This window comes from Mirounga angustirostris, unplaced genomic scaffold (genome assembly GCF_029215605.1).
Source record: "Mirounga angustirostris isolate CCGP_5_RB_7025 unplaced genomic scaffold, mMirAng1.0.hap1 SCAF_9, whole genome shotgun sequence".
Classification (NCBI taxonomy): domain Eukaryota; kingdom Metazoa; phylum Chordata; class Mammalia; order Carnivora; family Phocidae; genus Mirounga; species Mirounga angustirostris.
The window spans coordinates 132,083,961-132,104,607 of record NW_026991717.1 but is presented as its reverse complement, the minus strand read 5'-3'; the positions used below and the strand labels follow the sequence as shown (position 1 = coordinate 132,104,607).

The following is a 20,647-nucleotide window of genomic DNA, read 5'->3' as shown; positions in this document are numbered from 1 at the left end:
AAATTAAACTGATAAAAGATCTACAGGAGAAGAGAAAACGATTTATGCATGCAGTGTACATACACGTAGGTGAAAATCAGTGAGGAGAAACTAAAAGGTGGTTAGAATTTGGGGGCCATATATCATCTTAGTAGTTTAAGGGGACAGTTGAGAAAGGCACTTAAGGAAAAACAAGCAAAAAGATAATGGGTTAACAAGGGAGCAAATAGGAGATAAGAAAGTTTGTGGTAATGTTTGTTTATACAGGTATGAGTGGTTTTCCCATCTCCTCAGGGCCATAAAACTCCCCAGGAGGAGGGATTTGGGGTAGGATTTATTTGCATTCTCCCTTCTGGGATTAGATCTGTTCTGAAGAAGAATTAATGGTAGCCTTATTTCTCAGAAGTTCCTGCTTTTAGTCAGAAAAGGGAAGGCTTTTTTTCTGCATCTGTTGAATCTTAAATGTCTGCAGCTAACAATAATCTCTATACCACAGTGGCATATCTTGAGGTACATATTCTGACCCCCTACAACACCGTGATCCAATAGAACTAGAATGTAGCCCAGGCAACCACACTTAAAAAGGTAGTTTGCCATCACAGTTGTAAGCATGGGCGTTGGAATCTGTCTTTGGAGTTCAGCAATGGTTCTATAATAAAATTTTCCCATGCCATTTATTATAGAAGCTTGGACAAAGTATTTAATCTTCTGAACTTCATGTTCAACATTTACAAAATGGACACATAAGGCAGGGGGAGGCAGAACAAAGACATATTGATGGTTGTTAATCCTTCCAGTTCTATGCTATGTTAATGGATGTGTCCCTATCTTAATCAAAACCCAAGTAACAGGAAACACAAGAAATTGTAACATAGTCTAGTAATATTAATGGTAATATTCTTCTGATTTGTTCATGGTTTGCTTATCTATTTCTAGAAAAGCACCACTGCCTCTGTGAGCATCCTAAAAAATAACAAACCAGGGTTAAAACCAAAATTTCCACTTTTCATATTTCCTTCATCATTCTCATCTCCTGTTGGAATGGTATTCCATCCACGAAGCCATTTTCTCTATGCTTATGGTAATCAGGTGCGTACACATGAAATTTCATGCTCTAGTGTAGGTGTGAATCATTCACTTATTCTATGGTGAGTGGTTGTACATCAGGTAAAGAACAGAGTCACTCTGATGATCAGGGAGGTCAAAGGCCCAGTGAAGAGAGAATGAGAGGAGAGGAATTAGTAACAGCAAATAAAAACACATCTTTTGCAAAGTTTTCGTGAAAAGTAGAGCAGTGAAATGCAGCAATGGTAGCAGGAGGAAGGGAGGTCAAGAGAAGATTAAGAGACAGAAGGAATTAGGCTGTGCTGATGGGAATTATTCAGTAGAGAGAGAAAAACTGATGGTGCAGGTGAGAGAGACAGAGAGAGGAAGAATTGCTGGAGTGACATTTCTAAATAGGTGAGAGGAGATGCCATCTATGAACTAGAAGACAGGTTGGTCTTAGGAGTTCCTATAGTAAAAGGAAGAAGGGGGAGTTTTGGGGTTCTAAAGCTGATAATTGGGTAGACGTAATGGAAGGGTGTGGGAATTTATCTTTTATTTTCTCAACAAAAATCAAAATTATTATTTGAGAGTGAGGATGGAGGAGTGTTAGGCATTTGAAAAAAGAGAACAGAGTGAAATAATTGCCCGGGGGTGGGGGGTGGGAGAGTGGATTGACTGAGGGAAGTCAGTATGATTGCTTATGCTTTGTGCTTATGAATTCCAAGTGCGGCCAATTCAGCATTATTGAATATTCTTCTCTGTGTTCAGTTGTGGGAACCCATACACAGTGGAAAAGACAGAGAGTTGTATTTAACCACAGTTGGAGTTTTACCAAGGAATTATTAAGAAGTAAAAGAGTATCCGGAAGGGAGTGCAATAAGACAAAGAAAAAAATTAAGAAATCAAAGGCATGAATATTAAAAAGTCGTTAACAAACTATTTACTTGCAGAAAATATGATTGCCCATATAGAAAATTTAAAAGACACATACAAATTATTAAAAGAAGCAGAAAAGTTAAACAATGTGGAAGGGCAAGTCAATTTCATCTCTGCAACAAATTTAAAAGCATAATTTTTATGACATTATTTACAATAGCAAAAACAAAACAAAGCAAAATGACATACAAAAAAACTGTAAAGTGGGGCACTTGGCTGGCTCAGTCAGTGGAGTATGTGACTCTTGATCTCAGGGTTGTGAGTTCAAGCCCCATGTTGTGTGTAGAGATTACTTAAAAATAGTACCTTTTAAAAAAAACTATACATAAGAATAAATCTAAGATTCCTAAGATCTATATGTAGAAAATTATAAACTTTATTGAAGGACATTTAAAACTTTATAAAGAAATGGATATAAACATACTTGTGGATAGGAAACTTGTCTTATAATTTCTTCCTCAAATTAATCTATATCTAATACAACTTTAATCAAAATCTCAAGGCTTGCTGTAGGGTTTAAGTTAATTCTAAAGTATATATGGTATATGTCAATTCTACCTCAGTTTTTAAAAAATGTAAATAAAGTAAAAAAAGAATATATATGGAAAAACAAAAGACCAAGAATAACCAAGACACTTATAAAGAAGAATAAGGATGAGGGATCTGCATTACCAGATATTCACACTTTTTAAAAAAATGTAGTAATTATAATAATGTGGTTTTGACTCAGGAACAGACAGATTGACCAACGGAATGAAACAGAAAGCCCACGAATAGCCCTATCATATCTAGAATGTTGAAAGAAGCCAAAAATTGTTTGACTCTTCTGAGGGAAAAATAAGAGATTGCTCAAAATGGGATGGGAAATATTGGTTACATATGGAAAATGTTGAAATACATACCCATACTGCAACATACATCAAGTCCAACTCCTAATGGATTAATAATTTAAATATAAAAACTTCCAAAGGAAAATATAAGTGAATATCTTTCTCAAATCAAGGTAGGGAAAGCATTTTAAAACAAGACTTTAAAAAAACAGTAACCATAAAAAAAAATAGCATCACTTTCATTAAAAAGAATTCTGGATCTGCAAGATGGCAGATTAAGAAGGTTTAGGCATTTGTTCTCCCACACACATTGAGTCAGCAACAATATACAGATCAGAGTACCTTTGCAAGAACTCTAGAGACCAGTTGATTAGCTACAGCACCCCAACCAATGCAAAACCAAAAAGGGATTCTAATAAAAGGGGCAGGAAAATTTGCCCATCTGTGCCCCACCCCCAGCCACCCTAGGGTAGCACAACCAGGAGGAGTCCTCCTGCTCAAGGGATCCTCCTTTGGGATAGGAACAAGAGTGGACCTTGCATGCAACACTCTGGCTTGTCTGAGGGCTACTCAAGGGACTGGTTTCTATCTTGCCTAACCCAGAGCACTGAGAGGACTTGTTTGGAAACTGCCGAAACAAGGGGAGTCATGTTGGCAAGATGGTAGAGCAGGAACGTTCAGACCCTCCCTTTCCTCCAGAGACACCAATTTAACAAAATGCCGAGCAGAATACCTTTGCAAGAACTCTGGAATCCATTTGAGAAACTACAGCATCCAGACCAACCTAAAGTCAAAGAGATTCCAACAAAAGGGGTAGGAAAACTTGCAGCATTTTCCATATCCATCCACACCTCTCCTCCTATACGACTTAATGCAGCACAACTTGGAGGAAATCTCCCCCACCAGGGATCCTCCCTCAGGATAGAAACAAAATATTAACTGAGCGTCCAACATTCTGGCTGGGCGGGGGTATCTGTTTCATCTGACTCAGAGCACTGATGGAACTGGCAGCCTTGTTGAGAATCTGTTGAAAACAGTTAGGATCACTGTAGCACTTCAGAGCTGCAGTTCTACACCCACATGCCAGGGGCAGCAAGAGCTTATGGGTGTCTGAAAGGAGAGGGATAAACTGCTTAGGTAATTTGAGACAACTAAAAACACAGCACAAGCCAGAGAAAACACATCCTTATAAGAGATTTCAGAAGTCCTAGAACCTCTAGCTGGTCTGATTGGTAAGGGTCTGCATGAAGCCAGTCCATAAACACTGGGAGAAGTGGTTGTATAATCAAATGCCCACATCTCAAAATAATAGCATGACAAGGCATGCCAAAGAAACAAGGAAACATGGCCCAATCAAAGGAACAGAATAAATCCCTAGAGAATGACCCCAAAGAAATGTAGACCTACTAGCTGCCTGACAAAAAGATACTCAATGAGCTAGAAGAGAACAGAGATAGAAAACTAATAGAAATCTAGAAAATAATGAATGAATGGAGAATATAAAAAGGAGAAACTATGAAAAGGTCAAGCAGAAGTTCTGGAGCTGAAACATGGAATAACTGAACTGAAATACTCACTAGAGGAGTTGAACAGCAGATGTGACCAAGCAGAAGAATCAGCAAACTTTGGGGAGAGGCTGTTTGAAATCACCAAATCAGAGAACAAAAAGCAAAAAGAATGAAAAAAAGTGAAGAGAGCCTCAGGGATTTATAGGGACTATCAAACAGACATATCAATGCAATATGGGAGTTACAGAAGTAGAAGAGAGAGAAAAAGGGGCAGAGAGTGCTTATTTAAAGAAATAATGGCTGGAATTTCCCAAATTGAGGAAAGAAATGGGCACACAGATTAAGAAGCTTAAAGAATTCCAATCACAATAAATCAAAAAGACTAACACTGAGACACATAATCAAAATGTCAAAAGTCAAAGACAAAGAGAGAATCTTGAAAGAAAGGAGAGAAAAGTAACTCACTCCATACAAGAGAACTTCCATAAGATTATGTTCTGGGTGGACAAAAAAAAAAAACAAGAGAGTCCTTCAAGGTGAAAATAAAGGATATCAGACAGCAACATGAAGTCCCATGAAAATAAAAAGTTTTCCAATAATGTAAATACATGGACAAATCTAGTATTTTGTATTAATGTAATTGTGGTGCATAAATTCACTTTTAATTCTTGTATAGAATTTAAATGAGAAGGTAACTTTTAAAAACCAAAATCTATGTTAATGACTATATAATATAAAAAGATGTAATTTGTGCCATCAGGAACACAAAGTGGGGAGGTAGAGCTGTGTAAGAGGAGATTTTGCATGCAATGAAGTTAAGTTGTTATCAGATTTAAAAGAATGTTATAACTTTAAAATATTTTATGTAATTGCAATGATTACCATGAAGAAAATATATTTAGGATATATGCACAAGAAAATAAGGGAATCAAAGAATGTCACTACAAATGATCAATGAAATGTTAAGGAAAGCAGTAAGAGAGGAAAGGAGGAGGGACAGAAATCTACAAGACACAAAAAAACCAACCAACCAACCAACCAACCAACCAACCAACAAAAACAATAAACAAAATGACAATAGTAAATCCTTCCATATCAGTAATTACTTTAGATGCATATAGATTAAATTCCCCAATCAAAAGACAAAAATGAGCTGAATGCATAAAAACAAAAAACAACAACAAAAAAACCCAGGATGCAACCATATGCTGTCTACAAGAAATTCACTTCAGATCTAAGCACACACATAAGCTGAAAGTGAAAAGATTGAAAAAAAAAATTCCATGCACATGGTAACCAAAAGAGAACAGGGCTGGCTATATTAATATCATACAGAATAAACTGTAAGTCACAAAGTGTTATAAGAGACAAGGTCATTATATAATAATAAAAGGTCAATTCACCAAGAAGATATAACAATTAAAATTATCCATGCACCAAGCATCAGAGTTAATATATGAAGCAAACTTTAAAAGAACTGAAGGGAGAAGCAGCAACATAACAGTTGGGGCCTTCAATACCCCACTTTCAATAATGGATAGAAAAACCAGACAGAAGATAAATAAGGACATAGAAGACGTGAACCACATTGTAGACCAATTAGACCTAATAGACGTAATCAGATGACTCCACTCAGCAACAGCAGAATATAAATGCTTCTCAAATACACACAGAGCATTCCTCAGGACAGAACATAAGTGAGGCCACAAAACAAGTCTCAACGCATTTAAAGTGACTAAAATTATGCAAAATGTCTTTTCTAATCACAGTGGAATGAAACTAGAAATCAATAGCAGAAAGAAAACTGGAAAATTCACAAGTATATGGAAATTAATCAATACATTTTTAAACAACCAATGAGTCAAAGAAGTAGTCAGAAGGGAAACTTGGGCACGTGTTGTGATGATCACTGGGTGTTATATGCAACTAATGAATCATTGAACACTACATCTAAAACTATTGATGTACTATACAGTGGCTGACAACATAATAAAAAAAAAGAAAGGAAACTAAAACATACCTTAAGAAAAATAAAATGAAAACAAAACACACCAAATTTATGGGATGCAGCAATAGCAATACTAATAGGGAAGTTTATAGCTATAAATACACAGGTTAATAAGGAAGAAAAATCTCAAATCAACAACCTAACTTTACAATTTAGGGAACTATAGAAAGAAGAAATCAAACCAAAATTAGCACATGGAAGGAAATAATAAAGACTAGAGCAGAAATAAATGCAATAGAGAATACAAAAATAATAGAAAAAAATCATTAAAACTAAGAGCTGGTTCTTTGAAAGTTCAACAAAATTGATAAACCCTTAGCTATAGTCACTAAGAAAAAAAGAGAAGAGTCAACTAAAATAAAAAATTAAAGATGAGACATGACAACTGATACCACAGAAATAAGGATTATGAGATTATGAAAAATTATATGCTAGCACACTGGATAACCTAGAAGAAATGGATAATTTCCTAGAAACACATAACCTACCAATAGTAAATCATGAGGAAATAGAAAATCTGAACAGACCAAAAACTAGTTACAAGATTGAATAAGGGATTAATATGCAGTATATAGAGAGAACTTCTACAACTCAGCAATAAAAAAACTAAGCAATCTGATTAATAAATTGGCAAAGGACTTGAATAGAAATTTGAGTAATCAAATACCTCCCAACAAAGGAAATCCCAGGACCAGATGGCTTTATTGATTGAATTGTTCTAAATATTTAAAGAATTAACACCAATCCTTCTCAAACTCTTACCGAAAAATTGAAGAAGGAACATTTTCAGGGTCACTCTCTGAGGCCAGTGTTACCCTAATACCAAAGCCAGATAAGTACACTCTAAGAAAAGAAAACTAGAAATCAATATCCCCAAGGAACATTCATGCAAATGTCTTCAACAAAATACTAGCAAACTGAATTAAAGAGTGCATTAAAAGGATTATATATACCATGAACAAATAGGATTTAATTCTGGAATGCAAGGATGGTTCAACATATGAAAATTAATAAATGTAATACACCACATTAACAGAAGGAAGATGGAAACCTACACAATCATCTCAACATGAGATGTTGACAAGGATATGGATCAATCAGATCTCTTATCCATTGCTGATGGGAGAGTGAATTACTACAAACTATTTTAGAAAGCAATTTGGCATTATTATCTTGTAAATTACAATGGTTGCATATGCTATGACTCACCAATTTCACTTTTTTGGCAAGGGAAACACATATATGAGGAAAAATCGTAAAATTTTCATCATGACACTGTTAGTAATAGCATTAAATAACTGAAAATAATCCAGATGACCATGAATAGGAGAATGAATAAATAAATTGCAGTTCATTCACATAATGAACTATTATACAGCAATATAAAAGCAAATGAACTGAGCTATATGCAACAAGTATGAATATAAGTAAATAATGTTGAGAGGAGGAAAAGTAAGTTTTAGAAGACAATATATGGATGATATCTTTTTATAAAGAGCAAAAAGTAAATTTAAGCAATATATTACTTAAACATGCATACATATATATTGCTAAAACTAAAAAAGAATTGTGAAAACACAAATTTTATTTCAGAATATGGGACATCTCTGAGGGAAGATGCAGGATGATAGGATTGGAGAGAAAGAAGAAAATGCAAAGTACTAACAACATACTAATTCTTGGGTTAGAATGTCAGTTTACACATGTTCATTATGAAATAATATAAGAAAAGTAAAAGTAAGCTGTACATGGATCAATAATTTAAAATTGAAAAAATGCAATGAGATGCCATTGTTTTCATTCAGGTAATCAGTAAAAATTAAAAGTAAATTTTTGATAATATCAAGTATTTGTGAGGTTTGGGAATACACTGCTAATGGGAATATAAAGTGGTTCGGGGAAATTGAAAAGCATTGTAGCATTTCTATTAAAATTATACAAATATGCATAGCCTCTAACTCAGCAACTCAATTTTTCAGTATCTGCTCTAGAGATATACTTCAACATTAGTACAGAGAGACAGGTCAATGAATATTGCTTGTGGTATTATCTGTAACGGTGAACATTTTGATACAACGTTTAAGTGTCCATTAGTAGGAAAATAGAGTATCTCCAGGATGGTATATCCATAATATTGGATACTAAGCAGCAAAATAGAAGAATGTGAAGAGCTACACGAGCTAATATAAAATGATCTGAGATATTTTTGTTGAGTGGCAAATGTAACTTATAGAACAATAGGTACAGTATGATGACATCTTGAATGTATTGTTCAAAGTACCTTCCCTCACCCACCCACCCACCCACCCACCACCATGCTCACTAGTAACATTTGCAGGAGCCAAAGCCAGAGTAAAATTGGAGGTTCCTGTATCTGGTGTCTAAGAGTATGGATTGTGCTAGGTCAGCAATGAGCACTAGTTTCTGAGTGATAGAAGTCTCCATGTGTTGTTCAGTACATTTTCTCTGTAATATGCGTGCCCTAAACATGCAATCCAGCACAAGGTTAAAGATAGCCTAAAGTGCTAGGATGGCAACCAGATATAGAAAGACATAGTTATAGAAAATATATATACATATATATAAATGTAGAATTTTAAAATATAAAACAGTGGTTACCTCTGGGACAGAGGAGACCACAATTATATAACATAAGGTTAAAAAAAAAGGAAAATTATTTGGATGGTGGTCAAAGAGACTTCAGCTGCATTTACAATGTTTTAAATTTAAGAAAACCCTATTTTCAGGTATAACTTGTCATTAAAATTAATTTTTAAAAAGAACTTTAAAAACCTGAAATCTTCATCTGAATAAGACTTAGACCATTAAAAGAGGTACCAAGCAAGCAGGATTCATCCAATACAGGATCCGATTTATCTTCAAGCAACTCTTAACTGAAAGTTGAGGGAATAGAGAAACTTATGTGGTGGAGGATATGTGAAGATTTACTAAGGTCCCAGGACACCCACTCTTGCAAGTGTCAATGGGCTCATTGTTCACATACATATTTTCGAGATGCCTGCAACATAAAGTCTTATGTCAGTATGAGGTAAGCTCTCTCCTTCATATCCAAGTACACCCAGCACTTCATCCTTTTATGACCAAGGGGACCTCACTTGGGAGATGATTGGATAACTTCATTCTTTTACACATTCACCATGCACACTGTGTTGACCTGAGACTCTGCCACATACACTGTCATCCAAACTCTAGGAAGGAACTAGAAAGTGTTGACCAAGTGGGTAAGGAGTCTGTATGTGTGTGCGTGCATGTGATGGATGTGGGAGTATGAGAAAGGCCATGCTGTCCGACTTTTCTTATGTAGGAAGATCAGGCTGACAGGTTAATGCCGACAGAGGGCAGCCTCTTGAGAGGTTTTATCTTTTTATTCCCTTAGGTATGGCTTTCAATCGACGGCGGCAACACCTTTGAATTATTGGCTGATTTTCATGATGATATCATAAAGAATACTTACCATAGTTTTTATACTTCAGATATTACTTTTGTTTCCCAAAGTGGAAATGTTTACTTGACAAAGGCAGGTGAGAAATTCACTTTTATTGGTGTAAGAACTACATGTGAGCCAGGGATTAGAACATAGATGAAAAAAATCTGCCATATTAATCAACTAATCTTAACGTCTCAAACCTATTAGAGGTGACAGGTTTTTAAAAATTATTTTCATTGTGGTAAGATATGCATAACATAAAGCTGACCATCCTACTCATTTTTAAGCATACAGTTTGGTGGTATTAAATACATTCAAAATTTCTGCAGTCATCAGCACCATCCATCTCCAGAACTCTTTCTATCTTGTAAAACTGAAACTCTATATCCCATAAAAAATAAATCCTCATGGGGCTCCTGGGTGGTCCAGCCAGTTGGGTGACTGACTCTTGGTTTAGGCTCAGGTCATGATCTCAGGGTTGTGAGATCGATCCATGCTCAGCACAGAGTCTGCTTAAGAGTCTCTTCTCCCTTTACCCCTCCACCCACCCCCGCACATGCTCTCACTTGCACGTGCACACGCTCTCTCTCTCAAATAAATAAATAAATCTTTAAAAAAATAAAATAATAAAGCCTCATTTTCTGCCTTTCCACAGCCCCAGGAACCACCATTCTATTTTCTGTCTCTACGATTTTGACTACTCTAGGTACCTCATATAAGTGGAATCATATAGTATTTGTCCTTTTGTGACTGGGTTATTTCACTTAGCAGAATGTTCTCAAGGTATATCCATATTGTAGCATGTATCAGAATTTCCTTCATTTGTAAGGCTGAATAATATCCCATTGTATATACATGACATTTTGCTTATCTATTCATCCGACAAGGGACATTTGTGTCACTTTCATGTTTTAGCTATTTTGAATGGCACTGCTCTGAACATAGGTGTACAAATATCCCTTTGAAACCCTGAGCTTTCAACTCTTTTGGGTATATACCCAGAAGTGGAATTGCTGCACAGTAATTCTGTTTTTAATTTTTTGGACCTTACAATTCTCTTTTCCACAGTAGCTGTACCATTTTACATTCCCACTGCCAGTATAAGAGAGTTTTAATTTCTCTGCATCCTTGCCAACACTTGTTATTTTCAGTTTTGTTTTTGTTTTTCTTTTGATAGTGGTCATCCTAATGGATGTGAAGTAGTGTCTCTTAGTTTTGATTTGCATTTTCCTAAGGATTGAGCATCTTTTCTTGTGTTTATTGGCCATTTGTATATCTTCTTAGCAGAAATTTCTATTCGGGTCCTTTGCCAATTTATTAATCAGATTGCTTGTTTTTTGTTTTTTTTTAAAGATTTTATTTATTTATTTGAGAGAGAGAGAATGAGAGACAGAGAGCATGAGAGGGAGGAGGGTCAGAGGGAGAAGCAGACTCCCTGCCAAGCAGGGAGCCCGATGCGGGACCCGATCCCGGGACTCCAGGATCATGACCTGAGCCGAAGGCAGTCGCTTAACCAACTGAGCCACCCAGGCGCCCAGATTGCTTGTTTTTTTAATTGCTGAGTTAAAGAAGTTCTCTGTATATTCTGGATACTAATCCTTTATCAAACATTTGCAAATATTTTTTCCCCTTCTGTGGGTTGCCTTAAATCTCCTTGGTTAAGTTAATTCCTGTGTATTTTTTTGGATGATATTATAAATGGAATTGTTTTCCTAATTTCCTTTTCTGATTATTCATTGTTAGTGTAAGACAACTGATTTTTGTGTGTTGATTTTATATTGTGCTACTTTGCTGAATTCATTTATTCTAATAATTTTTTTTTGTAGAATCATTAGGGTTTCTACATACAGGATCATAGCACTGTGAAGAGAGATAATTTTATTTCTTCCTTTGTGATTTGGATGCCTTTTATTTTTTTCTTGCCTAATTGCTCTGGCTAAAACTTCCAATACTATATTGAGTAGAAGTGGTAAAAAGCAGACATCCTTGCCTCAATCCTGATCTTAGAGGAAAAGTTTTCAGTCTTTTACCATTGAGTATAAAGTTCACTGTGGATTTCTCATATATGGCTTTTATTATGTTGAGGTAATCTCCTTTTATTCCTAGTCTGTTAAGTATTTTTGTCATGAAAATATCAGAACACAGATCCTCAATATTTGGAGGACAGGGTCCTTCTTGCGCACCCTGGCTCCTGTAAACTGCCCCAGGAATGTGTGCACAGCCCTGCCGGGTGCCTTTGGTGGAAGATGGGTAGCTACTGCTAAGGGCTGAGATTAACCACAATTTACCATCCAAGTCTTCTTCTGGAAGTTGTAAGCCTTCACTAGACTCCAGAATTCTAAAATAATTATATCAGATAGATTCTGCCAGTGCAACTGTTGTCCAGGTGAGCAGACAGATTCCTGGTACTTCCTGCTCTGCTGTCTTCCCAGTACCTCCAAGGTGTGGTGGAGCGTTAGGGTCTACAAAAGTAGGGTCCTGTGAACAGCCCTAAAGAACAGAACCCTGGGTCATCATGCTATGTTCTCATTTACAATTTCTGTGATGTTTGAGTTTCCCAAAAGACAATAATACCTCCTACTTACTGAGCTGCATTTGTGCTTAACATGTTACAAATACCATCTTGTTTAATATTCACAGCACTGGCTGAAGTAGGTAATATTAGCCTACTTAAAAAAAAAAAAATTATTGTTATGTTAATCACCATACATTACATCATTAGTTTCTGATGTAGTGTTCCATGATTCATTGTTTGTGCATAACACCCAGTGCTCCATGCAGAACGTGCCCTCTTTAATACCCATCACCAGGCCAACCCATCCCCCCCACACCCCTCCCCTCTAGAACCCTCAGTTTGTTTCTCAGAGTCCATCATCTCTCATGGTTCGTCTCCCTCTCTGATTTCCCCCCTTCATTCTTCCCCTCCTGCAATCTTCTTTTTTTTTTTTTTTAAGATTTTATTTATTCATTTGACAGAGATAGATACAGCGAGAGAGGGAACACGAGCAGAGGCAGAGGGAGAGGGAGAAGCAGGCTTCCCACCGAGCAGGGAGCCCGATGCGGGGCTCGATCCCAGGACCCTGGGATCATGACCTGAGCCGAAGGCAGACACTTAACGACTGAGCCACCCAGGCGCCCCTCTTTTTTTTTTTTTAAACAGATAATGTATTATTTGTTTCAGAGGTACAGATCTGTGATTCAACAGTCTTGCACAATTCACAGCGCTCACCATAGCACATACCCTCCCCAGTGTCTATCACCCAGTCACCCCATCCCTCCCACCCCCCACCACTCCAGCAACCCTCAGTTTGTTTCCTGAGATTAAGAATTCCTCATATCAGTGAGGTCATATGATACATGTCTTTCTCTGATTGACTTATTTCGCTCAGCATAATACCCTCCAGTTCCATCCACGTCGTTGCAAATGGCAAGATCTCATTCCTTTTGATGGCTGCATAATATTCCATTGTGTGTGTGTGTGTGTATCTATATATATATCTATCTCACATCTTCTTTATCCATTCATCTATTGATGGACATCTTGGCTCTTTCCACAGTTTGGCTATTGTGGACATTGCTAATATTAGCCTACTTTTACAAATCAAATTGATGCAACTAAAATCACATGACTTGTAAGAGGTGGCGTTGTGTAAATGATATATGGCTCTCCGTCTACTTTAATTTTGTGATTTCATTGATCCAGGCTATATAGCTTCTCTCAATTTATTTGTGCAGTAAAAGAAACCGCTCATATTGATTGACCTTCTTGACAGGTGCCCAATCTTTTCCAATTTGGTTGAATTTTGTTCATCAGTCTTGGAGCCTAGAATGATAAAAGAACATGGTTCTCCATTTACGTCTGTATCTCTATGATCTGCGTTCTCATTTTGTTATTCAATTATTAGGTCTTTGAGGTCTTGTTTTATTGAATCTATTAATTTATTAAGGTCCTTTGATGCAAAATATGGGGGAAAATTTACCTCCTCTTGGGATAGGCTTTGTCTCCACTGGATTCTTTATATATTTTTATGCTATGAGTACCTTCTTTGCCTTTTCTTTCCCCTTCCCCTCTGCTATTCTGCCACCTACCTCTTTACCCATTTCCTTCTTCATGTCTTCTTTCTATCCCTGCTCTTCCTTTCTTTTTCTCTAGTTCATCATTACAGTGTTTGCAGCACTGGTCAGACCTTCTATTTGCTCTAATGTATTGTAGATGGATTATTCTTGAGACCTGTTTGCTTCCCCTCCTCAAGGTAGCACTTGAACCTGTTCTCTCAGTACAGTGCCTTGGAAGGTGATAGACCTGGCTACACTCAAGAGGGCTTGATTTCTTTTCCTTTGAGTACCATCTTATCCATTGCCAACTTCTCTCTTGTTAGGAGCATACTACTGAGAGTCCTCAGGATTTTGTCGACTTAGCTTCCTTCTCTTATTATGACCTCAAAGGGCTGGGGGTAGAGTAGTGTGACCTGTTACATCAAAATTTTCTCTTTCTTTCCTTAGTGCTTTCTTTTGTGTGTTTTGGCATATTGTTCTTTTTTTCTTTTTTGATTGTTGCTGGTGATTTTGGTTTTGTTTTTTTGCTACTTAATTTTGTGCTAAAATATACCTAAGCACAAAATTTAGCACTTTGACCATGTTTAAGTGTATAGTTCAGTGGCATCACGTGCACTCACATTGTTGTGCAACCACCACCATCCATATCACTCTCTCCCATCTTCCCAAACTAAAATTCTGTACCCACTAAACAATAACTCCCCATTCTTCCTTCCCCCCAGCCCCTCACAACTACTTTTGTCCCTATGAATTTGACTATTCTAGGAACCCCATATAAGTGGAATCATACATTTATATGAGGCTTATAACACCCAGTGCTCCATGTATGAGGCTCATACTGGTTTATTTCACTTAGCATGTCTTCAAGTTGTATCCGTGTTGTAGCAGGGATCAGTACTTCATTCCTTTTTGTGGTTGAATAACATTCCATTTTATGGATATGGCACATTTCGTTTATTAGGACATTTGAGTTGATGGGTGACGTTTAAACAGTTTTTAGCTCTTATGAATAATGGTTTTATGAACAATTTATGTTCAAATTTTTGTGTAGAAATATGCTTTCAGTTCCCTTGGGTATATACATAGGAGTCTAACTGCTGGGTCATATGGTACCTCTGTGTTTAACATTTTGAGGAACTGCCAAACTGTGGCATACCATTTTACATTCCCACCAGCAACATATGAGCATTATTTTCCCACATCCTCGCCAACACTTGTTATTGTCTGTCTTTTTTTATTTTGGTTACCTGAGTGGATGAGAAATTGTGTCTCATTGTGGTTTTGATTTGCATTTTACTAAGGACTAATGATGTTAAGCAACTTTCCATGTTAGTGGCCATTTGTACATCTTCTTTGGAGAAATGTCTGTTCAAATCCTATGCCCATTTTAAAACTGGGTTGTCTTTTTATTGTTGAGTTGTAAGAGTATTTTATATATTTTGGCTATTAGTCCCTTATCATATATATGATTTGGATGTATTTTCTTTCATTGTGGGTTACCTTTTTGACTTGCTGGATGGTGCTTTTTGATGCACAAACATTTTTAATTTTGATGAAGTCCAATTTATTTTTCCTTTTGTTGTTTATACTTTTGGTGTCCTATCTAAGGAACCATTCATTGCCTAATCCAAGGTCATGAAGATTTACTCCTATGTTTCTTCAAAGAGGATGAAAGTTTTCATACATATTTTTTTTGTCCGTTTTGTTAGGTATTCATAATACAATGAAGCTATCTATCAGTTGTGTAAAGAAATAAAGCTGAAATTCAGGAACTTAATAGGCAAGGAGATCTACCTTCAGAAATACGGTCTCTCCAAACAATGCTCAAGTAGCACTTTTGTAGATTATTGGGTAAATTTGGAATTTGGGCTAAACTTGGAGCTATCTGATTAGGTCTAACCAGAGTATGAAAAACATTGTTTTCAAGACAAGAGTGAGGCTGGGTTTTGGTTGTTGTTGTTGTTGTTGTTTTTAATATGTCAGCATTCTTGACTGTTTAGCTTCAAACTAGTTTCTTCTGGTCTCTGATATGATTTTAAACACGCTTTCTAAAGGTTTCTGATATGACTTCAAAAAGCAAGGTTTCCTTGACCTCAGTATTGTGTCCTTGACACCCACCAGCAGAATTCAGTGTTATCATCATAAAATCTTCTCATTGGTCCTCCCTTGTTCAAGGATAAGAAGAAAACACCAAATTCCTACTCTGTTTGCTCAGATCTTCACCACTGTGTTTATGTATTCTCTATTCTGTCAACAAAACCTTTATTCAATTTCTATTAGTATCAGGTTAATCTTTTGGTGTATTTGCTGGAATACTTGTTAAGACAATGGTTGTGAAGTAGCATTTAAGAATCTAATGATCAGCCATCATATGATTACAAAACAAACAAAAATGACTATGAGTAATATTAGGAGGGGTTGGAAAGTAGAGTGAGGTATGGAACATTTGCAGTATTCCAGAAAGCTCCCTCATGGGGTAGCCATTATTCTGACTTCTAATACCATAGATTAGTTTTATCTGGTTTTGAGCCTCACATAAATACAATTATGCAGTATACATATTCTTTTTTGTCTGACTTATTTTTCAGTCAACATTATAACTGTGAGATTCCTCCATATTGATGCATGTGTTAACAATTTGTTCTTTTTCACTGCTGTGTAGCCTTGCATTGTCTGAATACTATATTTATCTATTCCACTCCTAGTAGGTATTTGAATTGTTTCTATTTGGGGCTTACCATAGAGAAGCCATGGACATTTTTGTATTAGTCTTTTGCTGGAAAGAGCTTTCACTTCTGTTTGGTATATACCTAGGAATAGAACTGCTGCCTCATAAAGTATATGTTTGTCTAGTTTTTTTTTTTAATTTTTTAATTTTTAATTTTTTAAGATTTTATTTATTTGCGAGAGAGAGAATGAGAGACAGAGAGCATGAGAGGGAGGAGGGTCAGAGGGCGAAGCAGACTCCCTGCCGAGCAGGGAGCCCGATGCGGGACTCGATCCTGGGACTCCAGGATCACGACCTGAGTCGAAGGCAGTCGCCTAACCAACTGAGCCACCCAGGCGCCCGTTTGTTTAGTTTTTTGTGGAAAAAAATATTAAGTACTGTCAACATTTTCCCAAAGTGACTGTATCAAATGACTGCCCTACCAGCAATATGAAGGAATTCCAGTTGCTCCCCCTTCTCACCAGCACTTCATATTGTTAGTCTTTTATTTTTTTTTTTAAAGATTTTTATTTATTTATTTGACAGAGAGACACAGCAAGAGAGGGAACACAAGCAGGGGAAGTGGGAGAGGGAGAAGCAGGCTTCCTGCTGAGCAGGGAGCCCAGTGTGGGGCTCAATCCCAGGACCCTGGGACCATGACCTGAGCCAAAGGCAGACGCTTAACAACTGAGCCACCCAGGCGCCCTCATATTGTTACTCTTTTAAATGGTAAACCATTTATTGTATGGTGACTAACATAACATAAATTAAATTAAATTAAAAAAAATAAATAGTAAGCCGTTGTGATGAGCATGTAATTGTACCCACTGCAGATTTAAGTTTGCATGAGTAATGATGTTGAGCACATTTTCATATGTTTGTTGGTCGATTTTCATCTTTTTTTTTTGGTAAATTATTTCAAGTCTCTTTTTAATCAAGTTTTTAATGGAATGACTTTTTTATTGATTTCTATGAGTTTTTAATGTATTATGGACATGAGTCCTCTTTTAGAAACATAACTTGCAAACATCTTTGCCCAACCAATACCCTGTCTTTTCTATTCTCTTTATGGTGTCCTGTGAGGGGCAAAACTATTAATTTTTAAAAGTTCATTCTGTCAGTCTTTGCTTGTATGGCTAGTGCTTCTTTTATATCCTATTTGAGAAGTCCTGGCTATCCCAAAGTTATGAAGGCATTTTCCTGTTTTCTTCTAGAGCTTGTTTTTAGATTTGTTAATATAGGTCTGTGTGAAATTTCTATTTTTGTGTGTGGTATGAAGTGAGGGTTCTTTTCTCCCTATATAGCTGGCAGATTTTCTACTGTGACCTTGAGTTGATAATTCAAGGTCATGAGTAGTGGGGTTTTTTTGGTAAGCTCTTTAATACATCCATACAAGTCATACCACCTGACGGTCTTTGTAAAAACCGTAACTGTCATTGTTGTCACGTACAGCCACCCTATTAGATCATCTAAAGTGTTGCCCTCCACAGACATACCATCTCATGCTGCACCAGTAATAATCTGAGTAATTGTGATGCCCTTGCTTGCTGTGGATTACCAGTTCACAGTAGCTACCAGGCAAAGAGGTGATCTGTGTATTCCTTAAATATGTGAGCAACTCAGTCCTAGAATCCAGGCTCGATATTCTATCTTCCAGGGATATTTCTAGTAAAAATCTGTGTCACTTATAGTCCTGGCAGGAAACATAATTTTACTCAAGTGTTTCACCTGGAGAGCCTTTATAAGGGGACTATTTGCAGAGCAGTGGACCAAGTTAAAGAAACCAACAATGATCTTAAAATAACCAGAGATTAGCAATGGGAGAAAAACCATTACAGTCCCTTTGATTTAAGGGATAATGCTAATAAATAGGTGATAGATAGATAGACAGATAGACAGATAGACAGACAGAAGATAGTAGATAGGCAATAGCATCACCTACGCCCAGTCGAAGCTGGAATGGAACAGGGGCCACCCTGCAAGAGGTATAGCGTAAGAGGCTCAAAGCTAGTGTCAGAACTGCATCACTAAAGTAGGGAGAAAGGCAGGAAGAACTACCTAGATTTTCTCTCCTTCCCTTGTTCTTACCTCCTCCTAGTGCCTTTCATTGGTCAAATCCAATCAGAAGGCATCTGGAAACACAGCACAAATAATACAATTCATAGGGGTCAGCCTTCCAGTGTAGCAGGCAGAGAAAAGAAAGTCTGGGGATGGATCTGGAGGAACAGGCAAATAGAGAATAAATAGCACATATTGTGAAACAAAAAGAAGCAAGATTACTTTGGAAACAGTGAAAATAACACCAAAGAAAATGGAACTAAATTGTCCATATAAGTGATAAACTATTACATATCATAGATATAAGAAACACGTCCACATGTGTAATGAATAAATAAGTGGAAAGAATCTCCAATGATAAATATAGATGCTGGGGCGCCTGGGTGGCTCAGTTGGTTAAGCGACTGCCTTCAGCTCAGGTCATGATCCTGGAGTCTCGGGATCGAGTCCCACATCGGGCTCCCTGCTCAGCAGGGAGTCTGCTTCTCCCTCTGACCCTCCTCCCTCTCATGCTCTCTGTCTCTCATTGTCTCTCTCGCAAATAAATAAAATCTTAAAAAAAAAAAATTAAAAAAAAATAAATATAGATGCTAAAGATTGAGAAACTGCAAGTTGGAGGAATTTCCAGTGATGAGCAGAGGTGGTGGCTGTTCATCCATCTACAGTTCCTAGCACATTCCCTCTGATATGAATAAATACTGAAAATAGAAAAAAATAAAGGAAACCAAAATTGACAATAATATTATGTTATTTTTTAAACTAAAAGCAAAAAACACATCTGAATTATTTGAAATAGAAAGTGTAAATCAATTTTAAAGGCACAAAAAAACAAGCCAGTCTTGGATTTTGCTGCCACAACAATGAATAGCAAGCACATATTCTTCTCAGAACCTTCAGAGAAAAATAATATTACCTAAGAATTTGGAACCAACTCAACCAGTTATTCATAAGCAAAGCCAACAGAAGAATGTTGTAAAACCTCTATTTAGCCAAATCTGAATTCATTGATTGTAAGATGACTTTGTTCTATTAACACAAAGAAAAACTTCCAATTAAACTTTAACACAGCGTTTTAACAGCGATCCTGAGTGATGGGTGGATTACTCTGACATTATTTCCCCTGCCTACAATTGCATTGCTTCGTGTGGGATAAGGCGATCATTTTGAATGTATTTCACTAGCAAAAGATAATGCAATTTCATCTACTTGTGAGTTTCTTCCTTTCTTAGGTCCTAGAAAACACTTGGTTGTGGTTGTACAAGGAAATGTGAGATTGCAGTAATTCTTCCAGTGTCATTTGCTTTATTGATATATATATATATATCAATATATATGCCCTGCTTTGTTTTCCTCTCTTACTGCACAGACAGTAAGTTTGTTTCAACGCCAAATTATAATATATTTTTTAAAGATTTTATTTATTTATTTGTCAGAGAGAGAGCACAAGCAGAGGGAATGACAGGCAGAGGGAGAAGCGGGCTCCCCACTGAGCAATGAGCCGGATGCGGGACCCGATCCCAGGACCCCGGGATCATGACTTGAGCCGAAGGCAGACGCTTAACGGACTGAGCCACCCAGGCGTCCCAAATTATAATATTTTTGAAGGCATTTTAAACATCAATAAAATTCAACATTTATTATACTAGTGTTTCAGGAAACTCCAAGCGACAGACAATACAGAGCTGATAACCAAGTCATGCAAGTGTAGCAAATTGACCACTGTAGCGTGGGTGCCACCTGGTGGACAGTGATTGCAAGACACAGCAATTATAAAAGTTAAAATGTGAAAAAAGTGTATTGTATGTTTACAGATGAACTATGGCATATTGAACCACAGCAATTATAATGGTTCATTTTATGAGTCAACTTAACTGGGCCAAGGGGTACCCAGAGGAAACATGATTTCTGAATGTGTCTGTGTCCAGATGAGATTAGCATTTTAATCAATGGGCTCTGTAAAGCAGACTGCCCTCCCAGTGTGGGTGAGCATCATCCAATCTCTGGAGGGCCTGAGTAGAACGAAAGGGTGAAGGAAAGTGGAATTCACCCTGTTTACTTCCTGCCTGCTTG

At 36.9% G+C, this 20,647-nt stretch overlaps 1 protein-coding gene across 1 annotated transcript in view; it reads left to right on the top strand.

Moving 5' to 3' along the window:
- CATSPERB (cation channel sperm associated auxiliary subunit beta) overlaps window positions 1-20,647 on the top strand; it is a 95,827-nt gene that overhangs the window by 38,272 nt on the left and 36,908 nt on the right. Inside the window, exons 13-14 of the mRNA XM_045902015.2 lie at window positions 916-1,068; window positions 9,706-9,850. Coding sequence (XP_045757971.1) covers window positions 916-1,068; window positions 9,706-9,850 — 298 coding nt within the window. The remainder of the gene's footprint in view (window positions 1-915; window positions 1,069-9,705; window positions 9,851-20,647) is intronic.